Raw genomic sequence first — 23,292 nt, 5'->3', positions numbered from 1 at the left:
TGCCTCATGGCCTGACATGCCTTCCAGCCCAGCCAGGAGCAGAAAAGAGCCTCTGACCTCTGCATCATGAGCATCTGGCAGGGTGTGCTCATTAAATATTTGAAAGAATGAATGAATGAATGAATGAATGAATGAATGGGACTTTGCATATCCTCCACTTGAGGACATATCACACCCTGTTAAGGTATCTTTTGTCTGTCCTGTGTCACCACTCTGATTCCTTGAGAGCAGGAACTGGATCTTTGTCTCTGCATCTCCGTAATCTGTCCAAAGCCTGGCATAAGACAGGAGCCCCAAGAATATCTGATGAATATGTGAAGACCTAGAATTTATCTCTGGGCTTCGGTAAAGCTCTTAGGTCCTGTGAATTTCACACCCAACCAAATGGCAGCAGGACCAAGTAGTTTCGATAAGTGGTTTTATTACTGGTTAGATTTTACAAATTCTGATATTCGAACAGACTTCCACCTTAAAATTCTAAAACAACAAAGCGACCGTTGGAGGGGGTTTGATTTTTCCTTTTTTTTTTTTTCTTTTTTTTCTTTTTAGGACTATTCAAAGTAACAAACTTTTTTTTGTTGTTTTTTGTTTTTTACATTTTTGCTCTGGTCATAAATATACAGAGAAAAAGAGGGAGAGAAAAATGAACAAGTCATCCAAAGTATGGAGATAAAACAGTATTCCTAAGGCACGTGGCAGTCTTTGAAAATACAGAAGCTCTAGCCAACTTAAATTATTTGTTGTTTTTCCTCGCTCAGTCCACAAAACTGTACAGTGACACAAATGTTGTGTTGCAGGTAGATCTTCCAAGTTGTTCCTCGGTCCACACCGCTGCATTAGCTGGGTGCACACTTGGTTTTTTTTTCCTCTGTTTCCAGGCGAGATCCTAAAATGTGGTTAGTTAGTTGCTCAAAGCCTCTATTTTAAAATACACTTGGAATTCAACTAAAGATAATTTCTTTTTTAAAGAAATTGTGGGGTGGGAGGGTGCGAGTCATTAGAAAAGGTTGGTAAGAGTCGTTTGTGAGGGGCTGTGAGGCTCATGGCCCTCCAGGTTGCCAGGCACAGAAGTTAAGACGGACGTCACAGTTGGCAGGGTGGGGCTAGTCAAGTCTGTCAGGGTGGTGGGCGTGCTGGAGGGGCTGAGGGAGGCGTTGGAGAGCTCCGAGGCCGGGCCTGATGGCGTCCCTGTCTGCAGCGCCGTGTCTGTCGACTTGTCCACGCCCGTGTTTTCCTGCCGTAAGAGGTTGCGCCTGAACTTGGCTCGGGCGTTCTGGAACCAGACCTGCAGGGGACAACAGGGAAGGACTATTGAGCAGAAGGCAGGCAGAGCATACCCCCAACTGCTTCACTCAGAGCTCTGCTGCCTTTGGGGACACTAATCTGCGTTTTGCGAAGAAGATCCAAAAAGTCAGGTTGGCGATGTTTTGCTTTTTGGGTTTTTTTGTTTTTGTTTCTGTTTAGAGACAGGATCTGGCTCTGTCCCCTGTACTGAAGTGCAGTGACACAGTCTCAGCTCACTGCAGCTTCAAACTCCTGGGCTCAAACGATCCTCCCACCTCAGCCTCCTGGGTAGCTGGGGCTATACAGGTGAGCATCACCGGCCCCACTAACTTTTTAATTTATTTTTTGTAGAGACGGGGGTCTTGCAACGTTTCCCAAGCTGGTCTCAAACTCCAGGTTTCAAGCGATCCTCCTGCCTCAGCCTCCTAAAGGGTTGGGATTACAAGTGTGAGCCACTGCACCTGATCAATATTTTGCTGTTAATAAAATAAAACAAAAATTTCACTTTATCTAATGGGCTATGGCTGGGCTTCTCTTTCTGATAGGAGGTTCCAGAGCTGAGCTTTACTCCTGAATGTCACAGCCACGAGTCACGTATGGTGGCTGAGCACTTAAAATGGCATTAGACCAAATTCAACCAGTCTGCAGGTGAAAACACACAACCTATCTGGAGGCCGAATATGGAAAAAAAAGCAGGTAGAATGTCTCAATAATTTTTATATTGATTACATGTCGAAATGATAATAGTTTGGCTATACTGAGTTAAACAAAATACATTATTAAAATTAATTGTACTTGTCTCTCTTCATTTCTTCAAGGAGGCTACTAGAACATTTAAAACTTAAAATTAAATGTGTGCCTCAAGTTGCATTTCTATCAGACACACCAAACACACACACCAGACAAATCTTGATCCTTTTCCTAATGGTTGTTTGAGACATTCCTTTTTTTTTTTCTTTTTCCTTTTTTGGCAGTTGCCTTTCAGCAGACAATAAACCCCACAAGTTCTTGTTGGTAAAATGTTTTAAATGTTTCGTGGTCAGTAAGTCTGGGAATGGGATAAAGAACACATGAGAATCAGGCAATAATAATGAGTTACTAAGAGGAAGTGAAAGACACAGAACCTATTCCCCATCATCGGTTGGAGAAGTCACCAGGTACCCTGGGCCACTGGGTCTCAGGTCTTAGGGTGGAGGTGGGTGGAGGTAGGCAGCGTGGGAACAGCAGCCAAATTAAAGCAAGGCCAGGGAAATTGAAACCCGCAGAGTCTCTCTCCGACCTGCTGCATCCCCTATTGGCTTATGAGGGACATGCGGCAGGGCTCGGAGCTGGGGCTGAGCTTGGTGTGAAAAGAATGTCAGTGAGAGAACATGGGATTACTTTCATTTTTCCTTGGGCACAGACTCACACGCGTCCACTCCCATATCTTTGCACACACGCCTGTATGCGTTCAGGAAGACACACTGAAATTCATCTAAGGCCCAGCATGGTGGCTCAAGCCTGTAATCCCAGCACTTTGGGAGGCCGAGGCAGGTGGATCACTTGAGATCAGGAGTTCGAGACCAGCCTGGCCAACATGGTGAAAGCCCATCTCTACTAAAAATATTAAAAATTAGCTGGGTGTGATGGTGCACTCCTGTAATCTCAGCTACTTGGGAGGCTGAGACAGAAGAACTGCTTGAACCTGGGAGGCGGAGGATGCAGTGAGCCAAGATCACGCCACTGCACTCCAGCCTGGGCCACAGAGCAAGACTCCATCTCAAAAATAGAAAAAGAAAAAAGAAATTCATCTACACAGCCAGTACCCAAGTACAACCACCCATCTAACAGCACAAACACAGAGACCCGCTGTACCCAGAGGTCCATGCAGTACTTTGGGAGGGGCTTAGGAAATCCAGGCCACTGTTGGCGGGGGGTGTTGAACCTTCCAAGGAAAAAGGCCCGAAAGGCAGGGCCCCTTCACTTCCCTTTGCGTGAGGAAAACACCCGCCAGAAGCCTCCCCATAAAACAAAGGGCCTCAGGGCACTCTGCAGATTCTGGGGTGTCCAGTTGCGCGTTTCCAGATGTCCTGCATCTGCCTGTCTTCCCAGTGTCTCTGGCAGGAGAGGGAGGGCTGACTCCTGGCCCCACCCACCCCTTGGGACCACCCCGGCTGCAGGGGCCTGTGGCCTCAAATCCCCGTTTCTGGTGGCCTAACACAATTTGGGCTCAATTAAAAGCACATCCACGAGAATCTTGGAGTAAAGTGGGAGATCCACACCCTGTGACGTGGAAAAACCAAGCTCCCTCCTCAGCGCTGGATCTTCCCAGGAAGAAGGCACATTTTCCCTGGCTCTCTGCCCAAAGAAAGCCCATCACCCCTTCTGGGGGCTGGCAAGTAAGTACAGTGCTTCTCAGACCACCCTCGACATGCTCTCCCTGGGGTTGGGGGATCCTTCCCTTTCCCGGCCAGCAGAAATCTGTAGGGGAGAGACTGTGTCCTGGTGGCCTAAGGAATAGCTGATGAAGAAAATGGATGGGGAAAGCTCCCAGAGGCTCTCAGAGGGAGGAAGTGACTTCCTCAGAGTCATGCAGATTGGGGTGGAGAAGGCCGGAGCCTTTGTGCCGCCGCTTTGCCACTGTCCTGGCCTGCGTGCGTGTGACCCGTGGGCAACCTGTGCTCTGTGCGTCTGACTCTCTGAGCAGTAGCTGGAGCGGGGAGCCTGGGTCGAGGGTGGAGGGTGCTTTGCTGGATGCTCATTTGCTCATCCATCCGGGGCTGCAAGACCTCAGGCAGGGCTGGACCCGGTTGGTTGCTGGCTGTTTGCTATTTCTCAGGCTGTTGCCCCTAACAGTGGGCTTGTAAACAATGACACCATCGTCCACAACTGCCTTCTCTGCTTTCCAGAGCTGAGGCGCTGGGAATCTGGTGGATGAAAATTCAACAACTTGATTAAAAGCCGGTCTGCTCTGGGGTTGTGTGGGGTTTGTTCTTCGTGTTAAGGCAGGGCTTCATTAGAATTCTCTCCCAGGTATTTCAAAAAGCCCACTCCTGAGAGGTGGATGGGGGCAGGGACCCTGTCTATGCTATCTTCATATCCCCCGGCACATGGCAGACACTGGCAGAGATTAAGAACCAGTAATACGTAGTCATAGGAATGGCTGACATGTATGTACCTTTTACTACGTGCCAGGCCCTATGCCACCCTCCAGCATGCACTGTCACAGGTTATTCCCATGAAAAGCCAAGTAGGTGGGTTTGATTATTATTCTCATTTTATAGATTTATTTATTTACTGTTATTATTATTATTATTGTTTGAGACAGAGTCTTGCTCTGTCACCCAGGCTGGAGTGCAGTGGCGCGATCTCGGCTCATTTCAACCTCTGCCTCCCAGGTTCAAGTGATTCTCTCCTGCCTCAGTCTCCCGAGTGGCTGGGATTACAGGTGCCCACCACCACACCTGACTAATTTTGTTTTTTCTTTTCTTTTTTTTTTTTTTTTAAGATGGAGTCTTGCTCTGTCGCCCCCAAGCTGGAGTGCAGTGATATGATCTCGGCTCACTGCAATCTCCACCTCCCGAATTCAAGCGATTCTCCTGCTTCAGCCTCCCAAGTAGCTGGGATTACAGGCACCTGCCACCATGCCCAGCTAACTTTTCGTATTTTAAGTAGAGACGGAGTTTCACCATGTTAGCCAGGCTGGTCTCAAACTCCTGACCTCAGGTGATCCGCCCACCTCAGCCTCCCAAAGTTCTGGGATTATAGGCGTGAGCCACCGCGCCTGCCCTCACTGTATAGATTTAAAAAACAGAGAGGGTCAGAGTGGTGAAGTCACTCGCCAAAGGTCACACAAAGGGCAACCTGAGACTTAGGACCATTTGCCCTAAAAGAGTCCATGCTCTCCCTGCCACATGGTCCTGACGGAGCTAGCAAGCCCGTGAATGAGTGAATAAATGAATGAATAAACAGAGAAGCAACTATGGTGCAGTGGAAAGAGCAGCTTCCAGTCCTGGGACTGCCACGTGACCTCGGGTTTGTCCCTCACCTCTGGACCTGCCTCAGTTTCCTCACTTGTACAACAAGAGGGTTAGACCACATCATATAGCTCTCAGGGTTCTGACCAGCTGGGATTCTTAGGCAGCCACAAGCAACAAGGTGCGATCTGCCCCACCCACCCATCTTCTGAAACTGACAGCCCTCTCTTTTCACATGCCTCAAGTTCTTTGGACTGTGTGTCTGGGACAACAAGGCCAAGTTCACACAGAGAATCATCAGGACACAACTAACACCAGGCCAGGGGTGCCCCAGCCTGGTACACAGTAGACCTCCAATAAGTCCTGGGTAGATGAAGAAGCACATGTTGCTTCTTGCCCTCTTCCCAGGCACTACCTGGCCATGCAAGCTGTGTTTTGCCTCACAAACCTCCTTCCCCAGAATTCTTTCATCAAGAAAGCCAGGAGGGCCAGTGGGAAACCCATTTTGCCCCCAGCAAATCCCCACCTGGGATGCTAAGGAAATCAGCCAAAAGATGAAAGCTTCATGCCCATCATGGCATTTTAAATAACATCAAACTAATGGCTGCATCCAAAGTGTCCACTCAGATGCGGCAAGTGGGAGTCATGACACAGCCACTCCACGATGCCACAGGGGAAATGTCTTGTGATGGCTGTTAGGTGAAAAAAAAGGATAAAAAAACTATGTCCTCTGGTATTGTCCCTTCATAAAGAAAACAATAATGATGAATACTATTCCCCATGAAGTACCAGACATCTTTTTTTTTTTTTTTTTGTGATGAAGTCTCGCTCTGTCGCCCAGGCTGGAGTACAGTGGTACGATCTCAGCTCACTGCAACCTTTGCCTCCCAGGTTCAAGCTATTCTCCGGCCTCAGCCTCCCAAGTAGGTGGGAATACAGGCATGAGCCACCATGCCTGGCTAATTTTTTACATTTTTTAGTAGAGACAGGTTTCACCGTATTAGCCAGGATGGTCTCCATCCCCTGACCTTGTGATCTGCCCACCTTGGCCTCCCATAGTGCTGGGATTACAGGTGTGAGCCACCGCACCCGGCCTTTTTTTTTTTTTTTTCTCCCCAGACAGAGTCTAGCTCTGTTGCCCAACCCTGAGTTCGATGGCACGATCTGCCTCACTGCAACCTCCGCCTCCGGAGCTCAAGTGATTCTCCTGCCTCAGCCTCCTGAGTTGCTGGGATTACAGGCATGTGCCACCACATCTGGATAATTTTTGTATTTTTAGCAGAGATGGGGTTTCTCCATGTTGGCCAGGCTGGTCTCGAACTCCTGACCTCAAGTGATCCACCTGCCTTAGCCTCCCAAAGTGCTGGGATTACAGGCGTAAGCCACCGCGCCTGGCCTCTTTTCTTTTCTTTTTTTGAGACAGGGTCTCACTCTGTTGCCCAGGCTGGAGTGCAGTGTGGTGTGATTAAAGCTCGCTGCAGTCTCTACCTCCTGCCTCAGCTTCCTGAGTAGCTGGGACTATGGGAACATGCCATCACTCCTGGCTAATTCTTATATTTTTTGGTAGAGATGGAATATCACTATGTTGCCCATGCCGGTCTCAAACTCCTGGGCTCAAGCAATCTGCCCACCTCTGTCTCCCAAAGTGCTGGGATTACAGGCGGGAGACACCACACCCAGCCAGCACCAGGCATTTTATAAGCAAAGTCCTAAGCATTTTACACATTAAGTCATTTGGTCCTTATAATGACCCTATGAGGTAGATGTGAATATTATTGCAAATTTGCAGGAGTAGAGACCGTGTGCCTCTTACTGCACAGCCAGAATTGAGATGTGAATTCCAACAGACTGGTTCTATGCCCTTAGCCACTACTTAACCTCTAAATTACACACTTTAATTATTGGATTCCTGTGCTCTTAGAAGGGTAAGCCTTTTTTTTCTTTTTCTTTTTTTTTTTTTTTTTTCTGTTTTTCCTAGTTTTCTAAACTGTTGGTATGGCAGTTCTAGCATTTTGTAAACTTTTTTTTTTTTTTTTTTTTTTTTTTGAGACGGAGTCCTGCTCTGTCGCCCAGGCTGGAGTGCAGTGGCCGGCTCTCAGCTCACTGCAAGCTCCGCCTCCCAGGTTTACACCATTCTCCTGCCTCAGCCTCCTGAGTAGCTGGGACTACAGGCACCCGCCACCTCGCCCGGCTAGTTTTTTGTATTTTTTAGTAGAGACGGGGTTTCACCGTGTTAGCCAGGATGGTCTCAATCTCCTGACCTCGTGATCCGCCCATCTCGGCCTCCCAAAGTGCTGGGATTACAGGCATGAGCCACTGCGCCCGGCATTTTGTAAACTTTTAAAGAAGTTTTCTTTAAAGAACCAAAAGTAATAACCACTGAACTGGACATCAGAAACCCTTGGTTCCAGTCCCAGGCCTATAACCACTTTGCTGTGGTTCTTGGGAGAGTCACTCCACTTTTCTGATTCTTGATTTCCTCTCCTTTGAAATGAGAGGTTCAGGCCAAATCGTCTGTGAAACTCCATACAGCTTAGGCCATCCAGGACTAGACTGGACACTCATCACTGACCTGGGTGATGGACAGGCAAGAAAAAGATGACTTTACAGGTGGGGAAACGGAGGTTCAAAGTAATGAAGTGACTTGCCCTGATATAAACCACACCTCCTCCTCAGGGAAGCCTTCCCTGACTACCTCCTTCAGCAGGTCAGGTCTCTCGTTGTACCCTTGCATTTTTCCTACCTAGCACGTCCACCATTTTATTTCTTTTCAAGAGTTAAATAAGAATTCGATGGCCAAATAAAATTTGGGAAATGTTAGATTAGATGAAGTTGAGTCTGTTCCAGATTTCTCAAGGCCTGTATTAATGCTAACATGCTCTGATCTCCAAGAGAAAGACATAGTTAACCTTGAGCCTTTCCCAAACCTATATGATCTTAGAATCATTTAAAAGAAAAACACAGAGATTAATCTTAGTACCTTGTCAATTGTTTATCCCACACCTTGCTCCACAATGCCCTCTGGGTGGATGTTCCAATGGGGTTTTGTTCACCGTCTTTTTTTTTTTTTTTTTGACAGAGTCTTGCTCTGTCACCCCGGTTGGAGTGCAATGGTGCAATCTCGGCTCACTGCAACCTCTACCTCCTGGGCTCAAGCGATCCTACTGCCTCAGCCTCCCAAGTAGCTGGGATTACAGGCACGTGCCACTGTGCCCAGCTAATTTTTGTATTTTTAGTAGGGATGGGTTTTACCATGTTGGCCAGGCTGGTCTTGAACTCCCGACCTCAGGTGATCCACCTGCCTCGGCCTCCCAAAGTGATGGGATGACAGGTGTGAGCCACCGTGCCCGGCCAGTCTTGTTCATTGTCTTGTTCCCCGCTGAATCCTCAGTGCCTCCAGCCTGCCTGGCACATGGCAGTCAATATATCTGTCAAACAGGTGAGTGGCCAGAAGAAAGCTAGAGCTCTCAACTTCCAAATTCTCACACAGGTTAATTATAACTAACTAGTCACCTGAAAGATGCTATTTATTTATTTATCTTAGAGACAGAGTCTTGCTCTGTTGCCCAGGCTGGAGTGCAGTGGCACAATCTCAGCTTACTGCAACCTCCACCTCCCGGGTTGTTCAAGTGATTCTCCTGCTTCAGCCTCCTGAGTAGCTAGGACTACAGGTGTGTGCCACCACGCCTGGCTAATTTTTGTGTTTTTAGTAGGGAACGGGGTTTCACCATGTTGGCCAGGCTGGTCTCAAACGCCTGAACTCAAGTGATACGCCAACTTCAGCCTCCCAAAGTACTGGGATTACAGGTGTGAGCCACCACACCCAGCATGAAAGACGGTTTTTAAACTGTTGGTGGTTAAAATGTATTTTCTTCCAAAGGCACACCAGGGAACCCCTAGGGAGACCTCCACCCACCCAAATCAATCAGCTCATCACCCGCTTCCCCAAGCTTAGGGCATCTTAATATTCTGCCTCCCTGCCCCTTCCACAGGAAGGAAGAAAAGCAACTCAGAGTGACTTCTATGTGGTGAGAAATGATCTCCATGCATTTGTTAGGCTTAAAGTCTTATAGGACCTCCGTCTAAGTGGACATTCTGTCTCCTAGTCAACTCGCCCACTGATAGTGAGTATTGTGGCTGCCATGCTGCTGCTGATGGCAAATGTGAGCACCTTTTATGTGATGAGCACTTTACTAGAGGTTTCTGCTTCCCTACCAAGACATGGCATCTGTGACCTACGCCTTCCCTCCTCTCCCACTGTACTGCTGCACTCTGCAGCCAGATCCAATAGGAGAAAAGTCACAATCCGTCCATGTGCAATATTGGAAAGAGCTTGGGAATCAGATCAATCTGAACTTGACTCCTGGCTTCATGACTTACTAGCTGTGAGACTCAGGGCCAGGGTTCTAGACTCTCAGAACCTCAGTTTCATCATCTCCAAAACGAAGATAATCACATTTTTAAAATGTGTGTAAAGAGGGTTGCAGACTGAACTGTACCAAGTAAATAAGCGCATGAGACTGAACTGTACTGTGTAATGAGTGAATGAGATCAGCATGCCTGGGTCCTGACTCTCTAAATTACATAGTATGTCATCTTATTTACTCTGTGCAACCACCAGTAAGGTATCCTTCTCATCCCCATTTCACAGATAAGGAATCAGGTTCAGAGAGGAGAAATTAAAGCATCCAAATCTCACTGCTGGCAAGTCAGAGAGGATTAAAATCAGTCTGTTACCTTTCAAAGCCATACTACCAACTGCCTCACCTAAAACTGCTCCCATCCCATGTCCCCCAGATTCCCCATCAGCAGTCAGGGCACCTGGGGGCAAGCCCTACCCTGCCAATGCCTGGCTCCTGTAATCAGCAGCAAATCACCTCATCTTACTAGGTCTTAAGCTTCTCATCTGTAAAATGGGCAGAAAAATCTTAAGGTAAGGTAGACACGTGACTGGAAAGATAATGCTTTGTAAACTGCTGCATAACCATGTGCAATAAGGAATATTTGGGATTTGTGCAAATGTGGTCTGGGAAAAACGGAGAACAGTGCTACACGTATGCCTCACCCCCAATATACAGACCCTAAATGAAACTCACACTCAGACAGTCATTGCCAGATTGGCTCAAAGAAGAAAGAACTATGTCCATTGATCAGGCAGGCCTGGAGTTTGATCCAGCTCTGCAGGTAACTAGCAAAGTGTGATTTGGGGCAAGTGGAGATCATTTGGGCCTCTACCTTCTCATCTGGATGGTGGGGGAAGAGGGATCATCATGCCTGGCACACAGTGTAGTTGGTCCTTCCTCTAGGCTCCCTCAATAGGTGCCCCAACGGATCACACCATGAGGAAACTGTACATGGGTCTGTCTCTATACCTACCAGGTGAACTTCCTCAGGGCCAGGACCATGGTTTGTTCGTCTCTGTGTTCCCATGACCTGGTGCCAATACATATTTCATCAGATGAAAGAATAAGAGGTACCTCTCCTGGAAATCTGATTTGTTCCTAAGTCAGGTGATCAAGCCTCCTGCCTCCCCAAGGCCAACAAAGACTGGCTCTCACTGGAGATTCTGATTCAACTATGGGTACTTACTCTTCATTTCATTTAATCTGAATAACCGAGAGCGGTGTGTGCCCTAATGGTGCCCTTTCTACAGATAAGAAATCTATGGCTCAGAGAGGGTAACTAATTTGTCCAAGACACACAGCCAGAGAACCCAGCCCAGGTCTTCCTGAACCCGGTTCCATCCCCAGCTCAAGCATTAATTCGTAGAACTGCCCTCCCTCCCCTGGCGCCACTCCATAGAGCAAGCTTGTCTATACCCAGGAGGGCTTTGAATGTGGCCCAACACAAATTCGTAAACTTTCTTAAAATATTATTATTATTATTATTGTTATTATTATTATTTTAGCTCAACAACTATCGTTCATGTTAGTGTATTTTATGTGTGGCCCAGAACAGTTCTTCTTCCAACGTGGCCCAGGGAAGCCAAAAGATTGGACACCCCTGCCACAGAGCAACTGGATTGGGGAAGGAGGAAGGGTCCTACTAACCAGAGAAAAGGCAGCGCAACCCCAAGTCCTCAGTCCGAACTCACCCACGGCTGAAGGGAGGGGGCGCCAAAGAGGGTCCTTGACCTAACCCCAAGAAGGCAAAGAACTAAGGAAACAGACGAGAGAGACCTGCTACCCCAGCGAGTGTAGCCATGTCCTCCATTTCACCAGGAGCCCAGGCCAGTGGGACTCGAAAGCAAAACGGACCCTGAGGGAGGGGCGGGCCCAGAGAGGCGCATCAGCATCTCATTGGCCGGCGCTCCCTCCCTCTGCTACGTCATCCAGTCCTCCCTCGCCGGAAGCCCGTCGCCCGCTCCCCTTGGGCAGCGCTGCGCAAGGGGGCGCCTCGGCAGCCTGGGGGTCCCAACTCCTGGCTCCCCCCGCAGCTGCAGCTGCAGTTGCGCCGCGTCACAGCCTCAACCCGCCTCATAAAAGGCCTTTTTTTCTTTTTAAATATTTTTTAAGTTTCTGACAAACTCACAAGAACTGTCTTAGGACGGCTGCGCAGCCCTCCGTCTTCGTCATCCCCCCTCTGTCACCTCCCAGCCCTCAATCCCGGAGACTTGGGGCTGGAGGGTGGGTCAGACTGGCCTGGACTCGAATCCCACCACCTTCCCTCCTGTTGTACGACTGTCCGGTTACTTCCTCCCTCGGTTTTCTACCCTCAAAATGTGTGTCGCTGGCACTATAACCACACGTTCTGAAGAATAAATTGGTTAAACTTGCTATAAAGGGAGGAGGCATTGTTTTGCCTTCTCTTGTACGAATGGGGAAACTGAGGTCCAGCTACCAGAATAATTGCTCATACTAGTGAATTCATGCCAGCTAATGAATCTAGTTAATGCTATTATTGGCTACCATCCACTGAGCAAGCGTCAGGTCGCACCACAAGCACGTCATTTCAGTGGCTCCTTGGACAACTCCGCTGCATAATTTATTGTATCCATTTCATGTATGAGGAAACAGGCTACAAAAAGTCAAGTGACTTGCCTAAGGCCCTAAAATGAGTAAAAGGAGGAGCTGACGGTTTGAGGTGTGGCCCACGACTCTGCCACAACTTTGGGTCATGCAGAAGCCTGAGACCTCCTCCTGTGCCTCCAGACTAGGGTTCTTAACATCTCTGAGGGTGTGGAAATCTGGTGAAAGTTCTGGATCTTCTCTATTAAGAAGTTACCCACACATGTAAGTGCAGTTCTGCTCAGTTTCACAGGCACCCAGTCACTCCCCACCCCACCATGTCCTCTGGGCAGCCCCACCCCCACCTGCCCACCCGCGGAATCTGCCCACACACATCCCCACCACCAAACCTTGCTTCCAGGAGAGTCTGGGAGGCAGAAGATAAATCTAGAGAGATGCCTGAAGGAAGAGAGAGGGGGGAGTGAGACAGAGGCAGACAGCAAGAGAAGAGAAACTAGAGTGGGTGAGAAGCAAGAAGCAGGAGCTAACGATAGTCACCTTGGGTGGACGTCCTGGGATGGGGTGGGGCGGCCTCTAGATTTATCTGAAATGTTTGAATCTTTTATGACATGAACATGTGTAAAATGAGTGTCACTTGAATAACAAACAGAAACTAAGAATGGTCCACAAGAAAGAAAAGAGACCGAGTATGGAGACAAAGAGGATGGAGCCATACACAAACAGAAAAACAGAGAGGTAAAAACTGAGAAAGAGAAAAGCCAAAGTAAGGAATAAAGACTGAAATATAGATAGAAAGAGGCTGGAGAGGTGAAGAAAGAGAATGAGAAAGATAAACACACAGAGAAGCAAACACATGGTGGAAGGTCCTTCCGAGGCCCACGGTGGGGGGTGCAGGGTTCCACCCCGGTCCCGGGTGGTCACAGATGCCCCCACCCCTGGCCCTGGCTGACCTGGAGGACCCGCTTGGTGAGGCCCGTCTTTTGCGCGAGCTGCTTCAAGTCCTTGGCATCAGGGTTGTGGTTAATGGCAAAGTAAGACTTCATGGTCCGAAGCTGGTGGTGTTTGAAGGACGTGCGCATGCGCTTGGTCTTCTGGCTGCTCGGGTATGGCTGGTCACGGTCCAGGTGCTCTGCGTCGTTTTCGTTGCAACTTAGCGCTAGGGAGCAGACACAGAGCTGGTGGGTGAACTTCCTGGCCCGCCCCCCATGCCAAATCCACCCTCCTCCCACCCGCTGCCAAACATTTCTACCCTTAACCCTGCTGCACAACTGCGGCACAAGGAACTGGGGACATTACCCCCATTTTATAGATGGAGACACTGAGGCTCAGAGAGAGTGATCCACCCAGGATGGGGAAACTGAGGTCCAGCTACCAGAATAATTGCTCATACTAGTGAATTCATGCCAGTTAATGAATCTAGTTAATGCTATCATTGGCTACCATCCACTGAGCCAGCGTCAGGTCGCACCACAGGCACTGAACTGCAGCACTGAATCCCGGCTCTGGGAGAATCCAAAAATCATTCTGAGCCATTATGTTAGGATAATAAAAACAAAAGCAGCAGCAGCAGCAGCAACAACTGCTATGACTTGTTGATGGCTGAATGAACTCCAGGTGATGTGTTAAAGGGCTTTCCAGGCACATTTTCTTTAGGTACTTAAAACAATCCTAGGAGCACCAGGTAGTATTTTTCCCATTTTTACAGATGTTGAAACTGAGGCTCAGCAAGGGAAGTCACTTGACTTCGGACACAGCAGGACAAGGTCTCTGGGCCTGCACTCCTCCGGTTTCCCAAGGCACTCTAAGGATGAGTGCTTTCCGCCATCTCCCCCTACGGTGCCTGGGACTGGCATCTAGAAATTGCTGAGGCAGAGACTCACGCTCCTTTTGCCACATCCAAAAGTACTGAAAGACCCTGGGCCTCGGGCACTGGGCCAAAGGTTGGAAACTGCATTTTGCAGTTTAATCCTCATCGCTACCCTGTAAGATGGTTGTTTGCGCATTGAACAAACGGATCAAGTTAGGCTCGGGGAAGTTCAGAGATCTGTCCAGTCCACAGAGAGTGCCAGAGTGGAAGGCGAAGGAAGTCCGAGACAGAAATAAACATGTAGTAGACACCTGTGGTGTGTGTTTGGCTTTACAAATGTCACTGTACATCATTACCACTGAGAGAGGTGGCTAGTCCCATTTTAGAGATATGGAAACTAAAGCTAAGGGAAATGAAGCAACTTGCACACAGCCACACCACCGGTAACAGGCTAGATTGATCTTGATGTGTTGAGCCCAGATTGAGCACTGGAGTCCTCCTTGTTTTCTTCCACTACACCACGAAGGGAGGAGGGAGCCTGTCCCTATCCACAAGGGGCCTCATGGGGGCCAGGCTGCCAATGTCTGGCTGGCATTGGGGGTGGGGAATATGGGTAAAACCCTGGGTCTCAGAAAATTGCTCAGCCACTTGGCAGCTGATGGGGACCTGCAGGACCCCTCCAAGGTCCCCTCCTCACCTCCGGAGCCATGCCACACTTAAGATTTTGCCTTGGGGTAAGCCTCAAAAGGGGTGTACATTCAGTCCGCCTAAAGTGGGGAACTGAGAAGGTATCTTGTGTCCTTATTACATACCCATAACAGAGCTCTAGATTTAGTAAATTAAAATACAGGTTGCCCAGTTAAATATAAATTTCAGAAAAATAATAAATAATGTTTTAGTGTAAGCATGTCCTAAATATTGCAAGGGACATACCTATACTAAAAATGTATTTGTTGTTTACCTAAAATTCAAATACTACAAGTGACACAGCTATGCTAAAAAATTGTCATTTACCTAAAATTCAAATATTACACGGGACACTTATACTACACATTTCAAATTTATTCGTTATTTTTCCAAAATGCAAATATTGCCAGGAACACTTACACTACAAATGTATTTGTTATTTACCCAAAATTCAAATTTAGCTGGGGATCCTGCATTTTGTCTGGCCACACTACCTCCAAAGAACTTTTACTCTGCGGGTGACCTCCCCCTTCCCCTGCCCAGGTAGGGAACAGTCCCTTGCAGAGAGAATTTGCAAGATACAGGTCTTGCCCCTGCCTTTGGAGCTGTTAGCTAGGGGCTACACCTCCTAGGGGCCTCTTTCCACCCGCACTCAGGAACCCTCACCCCCGGGGCTGCATTCCCACAGAGAGCACGCCCAGAGTGAAGAGCAGGGGGTCCGGTAATTTAAAGGGGATCAGAGGATGCCTCTGAACCTGATCCACCAGAACTGCTTGGAACCCGCTGAGGTGAGCAACCCTTTTCTTTCCCCCAGTCCCCAGCTCCACTGGGGGTGGGGCAGGCCTCCCTACGGGGTATCTTTGGGCCCATCCCTCCACCGAGCCCCCGCCTGGGCCTGGCTGCTGTTAATGAGCTCCGTGGGGACCCCGGCGCCCCCATGGGCCCAAGGGACCTGCCCTGAGTGCCGCCTAGGTGGGGTAGTGGCGTGGGGGAGGGGGACAGAAAGGGCAGAGAAAGGAGAGAAAAGACAAACACAGAAAGGGAGAATGGAGGAAGAGAAAGAGAGAGGGGGTAGGGACGGAAGATGGACAGAGCCAGGAAAAAGAGAGGAGAGACAGAGGAAAAGAAAGCGAAGGAGCCGGGAGAACGGGAGAGCGACAGCTACAAAGACAGCAAGAAATAGACAGTGAGAGCGGAGGGGAAAGCGAGTCCCGGAAACAGGCGCAGCTTGTGGCGAGGGTCCGGTGGCCAAGCTGAATCCCGAGGCTCCAGGAGACCTGGTCCCTGCGGGAGAGGCCTTTTCTGAAGCCGTTACTGGCGGGGGAGTGGTGAAAAGGGGAAAGAAGGGGAGAGGAGAAAAAAGGAAAGGAGTCGGTCCTAAGTAGCGAGGCCGAGGCCGGCCAGAGGCGAGGGCAGGGGGCGGCGGCGGGGGAGGCAGCCGTGGGGCCCAGGTTTGGCCGGCGCCCCGAACCCCCTCACTCCCGCCTCCAGTGCCCGGGGGCGGGTCGAGATTCCCCAGGATCGGATCCGGGGAGGAGCGAGGGGCCGAGGGGAGGGGGAGGACCCGGGCTTTCTCTCTCCTTTTTTTTTTTTTTCCTCTCAATTAGGCCGATTCAATGGAGCTAAAGAGCTCGTAAAATCATGAATAATTTACTCGTGATCTGTTATTAACCCATCGGGTTTCGAGCTCTTGTCGCTGGGACTGAACCTGTAATCAAATCTGACTTCGCCTCATTTTACTAAAGACGAGATTGTAGGTTCAATTGTCTAAATAATGGATTGGAATCAAATCAGTAATTACGCCGCCAGGCACACACACACAAAAAGCTGGGGCTGGGGGAGGCCGGGCGTCCGGCCGGTCCGCGCGGGACTCCCGCGGCCGCGGCGCGCAAACCCAGGCGCAAAGTGCGCGGCCCAGGCCCCTCGTCCGCTCCTGCCACCGTTCCCGCGCCCCCAGCCCGCTGGCAGCGCCGCCCGGGGTGGGGGGAGGTTTCCGTTCCACACGGGCCCGGGCCCGAGGGGCTGCGGGAAGAGGCCGCCGCGGCCCCGCCCCGGAAGGACTTTCCGACCCCGCGGCCCGCGGCTCTGCTGTAAGCCCAGCGCTGGCCGCCCCGACGGCGCCCCCTCCCCACTAGGCCCCCAGCTCGCCGCCCTTCAGTAAGGTGACGCCGCGCCTTAGAGGGACTGTTCCCAGAGCAAGAGCCTTTGCAAGGGGTCCGCGTGACTGGGCCACTGGATGTGGGACACTGCCACAAACAAGCTCGTGTCCCCGCGGTCGGAACGCTGCACGCACACGCACACGACCCACGCCCGCACACCGTCCACGATCGCACCCTCCAGGGTCCCCGCTTTCCAGTCCTAACTGCCCCGCGGCCCACACTGCGGCTATTTCTCTCCTGCCAGTGCGGTAGGGGAGAGAAGGGCGGACGCCAGACCTAGGAAGGCTGGGCTGGGCCCCAAGAGGCCGGGGAGATCCCCCCTTTCCCCAGCGTAGTCCCGTGAGCCCCGGAAGAGTCAGCCGCATATCCACGGCTGGCGCACCGAACGCTGTTTCTCCCAGGACTAGGAGCCCCGGGCAAGGTCGGAGGGGAGGGCACGGAAACAAACAGGGACACACACAGAGACAGAGATAGAGAGAAAGGACGGAGGGAACGGAAAGGAAAAAAAGAGAGAGGGAGGCCAGAGAGAAAGTGAGATGGCTGAATGGAGGGTGTCTCTTGTAGAGGTTAAACAAGGCTTGAAATTCAGCCTCCAGCCCATCTCGCTGGGGGAAACAGCGGCTGAATAGCAAAAAGCAGAAATAACTCTCTGTACCTTCTACTCTCTTTTTGCACAATCCTAAACCTGGCGCCGAACCTGCGTGCCCAGGAAAACAATACAGCTCCCCAGCCACCAGGTGCCCTGGAGCCGAGCCCCGCGAGGTGCTTCCGAGTGGAAGTTGACCCCACTTGATAAATAGAAGCGGCTTGGTTTGGGGGGAGCCGGTCTGAACTCGGTTTTGTCTTTTTTTTTCGGGGTGGTAGGAGATTAGGGATGGAAGTTCCAGAGAGCCACATCTGTGCTAGTGCCGTCAGCAAATCTTAGATCCGCGCCACCGACCGGCCTACTGCTGCTTCACCATTTACCAAACTGGGGACTGCGTTTTCCTCCCAGTTCCGCACGCAGACACACGCCCCATGATCCTCCAACAAGCGATTTCGTTGGAGCGAACGGGGACACCCCCACCCGCCCCTCATTTCCCTCCATATTCAACTCAGATTCTTTAAGATGAAAATAACTGACTTCTTCCCGCCGTAGCCCCCTCTGGACAGTCTTGGGTTTGTTTTTGTTTTTGTTTTTTCCACTCGTGCATTAACTAAAGGGAAAAGGAGGAAGGACACAAAATCTCCAAATCTAATTCTGTTGCAAACGAAAGAAAGAAAATAATTGCAAATAAACTCTAGTTCGGAAGCCCGGAGAGTCATAAACCTTTCCGGGCCTTGCAGACTTCGGGCAGATGTTGACGGCTCATTTGCCGGGACTCAGAACCTCTGCAGCTGTCCTGAGCAGGGAGGGGCGCGGGAGGGGGCAGAGCTTCTCCGGGAATGGCCTGAGGTTCAAAGATGCCGGAAATCCGAACCGAGCCCCCCACCTCACCCCACCCCACTCCACCCCGGCGCGAGGCCAGGCCTGCTCGGGTCTCGTCCCGCCCGCGCCCGGGCGCCCGCTTCCAAGGGTCGCGGCCCTCACCCCAGCAGGCGCCAGGAAACTCGGAGGAAGGAGCCCGGGAAGGCTTTAAAGGAGGATCGGGCCGAGCAAAAGGACCCGCAGCCTTTGCTTTCCTGAGTTCTCCAAGCCCGAGATCCCCAAGCCTGCCGCCCTTGGGACATTTCACGCCGTCAGGCGGCACACCAGGCCGAGCTCGGCGCCCCTGGTCACAACCAGCCCTCTCTCGGGACCCTCGCCGCCCTGCCTTTTTCCTTCGGCGCCCTGCCTTGTTCTTCCGTCGCAGCTCCCCGCCTTCAGCCGCACCAACCCGAAGCCTGTTTGGTGTCAGCGCCGCCTTGCTTTCTCCATCCCTGCACTTCCTGCCCAGCAAAGTGGGGCAAAGGCCCAAACCAAAAAGCCATCTCCAAAAAAACAATGTATCAGAGACAAGGCCCTGCACCCGGGGCAGCAAGGGACCACTGCACCCTCTCCTCCCGCTCCAGCCGAGGACGCACAGGCTGGAAGCCCAGGGGGCTAACGTCCCTTCTGCAAGGCCTTCCGGTGCTTAAGGCTCGCTATTTGCCCAGCATACATTCACTCCAGCTCCCGGCCGTCGAGGCCGCGCACTTTCCCCCAACCCTACGGGGGCGTTCCACGCGCCACGCACTCACCAGCGTTGTAGGCCGCCAGATCTGCACCAGGGCCCGGGCTCTTGCGCTTCCTCGGCCGCCCCTTCTGCACAGTGCCCACACCATTGTAGTAGGGAAGACCCAGAGGGTTGGCCCCTGCTGCGCCTAGCCCCGCGCTCTTGGCTGCCGCGGCTGCAGCGGCCGCAGCTGCCACGTCAGCGTGGTTGAAGTGTGCGGGGTACTCGCCCTGCAGCAGCGCCTCGAAGTGCAAGCGGCAGTAGACCAGGCTGTCCTTCATGCCGAAGTGATCGCCCGTGGTCAGCATCTTGTTACACGTGGTGCACGTGAAGCAGTTGAGGTGATAAACCAAGTCCCGAGCGCGCATCACCATCTCCGAGGCCGAGATGCCCAGGTGGCAGCGGGCGCAGCGCTGCACAGAGAACCGCCTGTAGGGACCATGGAAGGAGGGGCTGTGGGAACACACGGTTGGGTACCCCCCTTTTCCTCCTCCAGGTGCCGCTGGTACTGCGGGGGGCAATCCCCTCCTCAAGATGGGCAACCCGGCCTTTATTTGGAGGATGGGGCGGGGGAGAGAGAACTAGATTTTGACCCAGGCCTGGTCCTGTCCTAAAATAGTTTCCCTTGACACACTCATGCCTACAAAGACTTCTACTTCACCCAGAGTCTCCACAAGCCCTAGGAAAGCCTTTACCTGGGAGTGGAGGGAGACACTTACCACTTATCCCTTTCTCAACCTTTACTCCTCCCTCCAAACCAGCGCCTGGGAATCCTACTGACTTTTGTAATTTGGAAGAAACACAGAGACAGGGAAAGAGAGACAACAGAGAGAATATACATAGACCTTAACCCTAAAACTGGGGAGAAGGAGAAACAGGGAACTTGGAGTCTGCTAGTGATTCTGGTTCTTTGATCTTGGCCAGCTTTCACTCCCATTTTCTTAAAAGACCTGGAAATGCACCCACTCCCACAGCTCTCCTTCCAACTGTGTTTCTGTCCAGCTTGGGCTGCCTAGGTTCAGGGGTGCCTGTTTCTATAACCTCAGATTAACTCAAGAAACTTCAAAGAGAGAGGGGAGCAAGGATCCCAACTCAAGCTTTTTTGTGGTCTAAGCTCCGAGGGGGCGGGCAGCTTCTGCTTTTCACGTTCTCTTACTTTGTAGACCTTTCCAAGAGCTCCCCAAATTGCTGCTTTAAAAGGTTATCACCCAATTTGTGCTGGCTTGGAGAAGCTGGGGCGGGGCGGGGGGGAGTCCTGAGTAGTGAACCCTCTCCTGGGACTAAAGGGAAAGGAGAGGGCCAAACTGTAAGATTGTGCCTGAGACTGGGGGGAGGGGTCTTGAGGGGCAGTTGGGTGGGGGGCTACCTGTAGTAGTCTTCCTTGCAGTAGATGCTACCGTCTTTGCTGAAACAGGTGAGCTCCGACTCCAGGTTGAGCTTGCACTCGCAGCACTTGAGGCAGCGCATGTGCCACTGCTTGTCCACCGCCAGCAGGTAGTAGCGGTCCGAGATCTTGCCCCCGCAGCCAGCGCACAGCGCTGCGCGGTCACTGCTGATGGACGGCATGGTCTGCGAAGGGAGGGAGGCGGAAGACGGCAGCGCCTGCGTCAGCCAGCGGCCCCTCCGCCGCCGCGAAACTGGCACCCACAGCTCCCTCTGTGGCCTCGGCTAGCCCTGAACGCTGAGGGGGCTGCCAGGGCATGCGGCGGGCTTCCCCCCAACCCAAAAGGCCCATTTTCATTTCTGGGCGGTTTAGAACCCAGGCCCGCCAGCGCAGCCCTAGCCTGCCACCGGCCCAGGCCGGGATCCTGGCCTAAATGGCTCTCCTGCTTACCTCTCTCCCTTCCAGTCCTCCCTGTCCTTTCCCCCAAACTGCTCGGGCTGTGTTTAGGGACCAGGACAGCTACTCCAGTCAAGCCCTCCAAGAGCTTTCCCCAAACTGTTTCTTAAATGAGCCGGGGGGCGGGGGTAATGTGACCATTAAGTTACCCTCCACACAGACTCCTCTTTGGAGAGAGAGCAGAGTTCCTGGTCCCCAGCTCCAGTGATCCCTGGATCCTTAGGCCAGAGGTTAAGGCCAGGACAAGTCAGCCAACTTCTGGCTCCTCTGCCACACAGGCTGGGGCCCTCTTGGGTCCAGGGATGAGGTGAATGGGGTGCAGGGACACCCTCAAAGTCCCTGGGTGAAGGACAGGTTCAACCCAAATCCTCCCCTATCCAAACTGACCAGCAGAGAAGGTCTAACCGAAGAAGGGCTCGAGGCTGGGAGGCCACTGGGGCCGCTGGTCCTGCTCCCGGAGCAGAGAAGCTTCTCCCGTGCTCCCCACCTCCGCGGCCTCCTAAAGGTCACTTCTGGGCCCGCTACTTGGGCAGTGTCTGCTCCTCTGGCCCCCAGGGAGGTCTGAGGCGAGGAACTGGCTATTTGGGGCTGGGCCCGCGGAGCCAGGTGTAGAGATCCGAATGGAGTCTCCTTCCGCAAGGGCCAGGCCAGAGCCTGAACTCCCAGCCCTGACCTGGCTAAGTCTGACCAGTCAAAGGTCTGGGGACGCGAACAACGACAAATGTTGGCCCCGAAGGCTTCGGTCTCCGAAACCGCGCAGGGGGTTGAGGGAGATCCCCGATTGCCGGAAAGCCGAGAGCGGCCCAAGCCGGCTGGAGCCCCAGTGCTCCCGGCTGGTTCGCCTTTCCCTGGCGCCGCCCGCGGCGCCGCCAGCAACCGGAGCCGAGAGGTGGAGGAGAGCGCGGGGCTGTCGACCCCGGCGCCCGGCAAGGTGAGAAGGAAGCTGCCCCGGGCCGCGGATGGGACTTCGCTTCCACTTCCGAAGAAACGCTCTCCTCTACCCGCCAGGGCGGAGATTTCGGTTTCAACCTTGTTTCCCTTCTCCATCCCAGCAGCCGGGTTTCCCCTGAACCGGGAGCCACCGGCCTTGCATTCTGACCGAGGATCCCCAGCACCCAGTCCCGTGCCGCACGAAGGACGCTCCCCAAACTTCGGGGAGCAGAGGCGCTGACTGGCCCGGCCCCATCCCAGCTCTCAGCCCCGACCCCACAACCGCGCGCCTACCGTCTCGGTGTCGCCGCGGTCGATGGCGGAGCTGATGGCGGGAGCCTCGCTCTTGGCCCTGCGGTCCATCTCGTCGATGACCCCGTGCACCTCGGGGCCCGACAGACTGTGGAACAGCATCGCGGCGGGACCGGCGGGGCCGGGGGCGCGGCTCCTCCGAGGGAGGGCTTGCCCCCCGCCTCAGCTGCCTGGCGCTCCTGGCGCTAACGGGCCCGGTGCATCGCCACCGCGGCCCCGGCCCCGCCCGAGCTCGGCTGCGCCCCCAGGCCGGGCTCCAGGCCCCGGGCGCCCGCGGGGCAGGACGCCTCCAGCCGAGGCGCGGGGGCAGCTACATTGCGGGGCGCCTGGGCGACGGCGCCAAAGCCAGGGTCACAAGGGCACGGGGCAAGCGGGGCGGGGGGAGCAGGAGACTAGGGCAGAGGTCGGCGCCCGCCGCGGGCGCTTTCACGCCGCGGGCATCGCCCGCCCGGCTTCGGCGCCCGGGGCGCAAAGCAGGGGCGCAAACTCTGCCCAAGGCGGCGACGGCTGGGGTCGGGGTTCACCCAGAAGCTGCTAGGTGCCCGCGGCGGCCCAGCTGCCTGGACCCCTCCCCTCCCTGGGGTGCGCCCCCAGCCCAAGGCGACCCTCTTGGGCGCTGAGTCGGCGACTGGAGTAGGGGTTTCTCTGAAGCCTGCGAGCCGAGCCGAGCCACCGGGAGAATTGAAGAGGAGGAGGAAGAGGAGGAGGAGGCGGCGGAGGAGGAGGTGGAGGAGGAGAAAAAAGAGGAGGAGCAGAGTGGGAGGAGGAGCCGCCGGCCGCGGGCCCAGCCGCGCGCAATGCTCTCCAAGCGCGCGCCTAGCCCAGCCCCGGCTCAGCAGTCCGCGCCAGCGCAAGCCTCCGCGCCTTTTCTACAGCCGCGCCTGACATCACGTCCTGCCGCCGTGCCATTGGCCGCTCGGCGCCCCAGGCCCTGGCAGCGCGTGCTCCGGGAAGGCGGGAGACCCCAGAGGGAGGGGAGAGGCAAGAGAAGCAGAGGAGAGTCGAGATGGTGGGAGCTGGTGGGCGAGGCTGGAGGGCGGAGTGGGGGGAAGGCAGGGAGGAGGGAGAGCGCGGGGTTTGGAGTTTTTAAGATACGAACAGCTTCCTGCGATATCTTCAGAAAGGAAAATTAAACCCTCTATCCTAAGAAGGCGCAGCAAGGGGATGCTCGTCTC

General features: G+C 53.1%; 1 protein-coding gene across 1 annotated transcript; it reads right to left on the bottom strand.

Annotated features, from left to right (window-relative positions):
* Positions 1-488: 488 nt before the first annotated feature.
* LHX2 (LIM homeobox 2) lies at positions 489-23,292 on the bottom strand. The gene is made up of 5 exons (XM_008006305.3): positions 22,100-23,292; positions 20,402-20,604; positions 19,061-19,464; positions 13,159-13,364; positions 489-1,285 (listed from the first exon to the last, which is right to left on the bottom strand). Exons 1-5 carry the CDS (start codon positions 22,217-22,219, stop codon positions 998-1,000), a joined length of 1,221 nt encoding a protein of 406 aa, XP_008004496.1. The 5' UTR covers positions 22,220-23,292; the 3' UTR covers positions 489-997.

Source organism: Chlorocebus sabaeus, chromosome 12 (assembly GCF_047675955.1).
Source record: "Chlorocebus sabaeus isolate Y175 chromosome 12, mChlSab1.0.hap1, whole genome shotgun sequence".
Lineage (NCBI taxonomy): Eukaryota > Metazoa > Chordata > Mammalia > Primates > Cercopithecidae > Chlorocebus > Chlorocebus sabaeus.
This window is presented reverse-complemented; position numbering and strand designations above follow the sequence as displayed.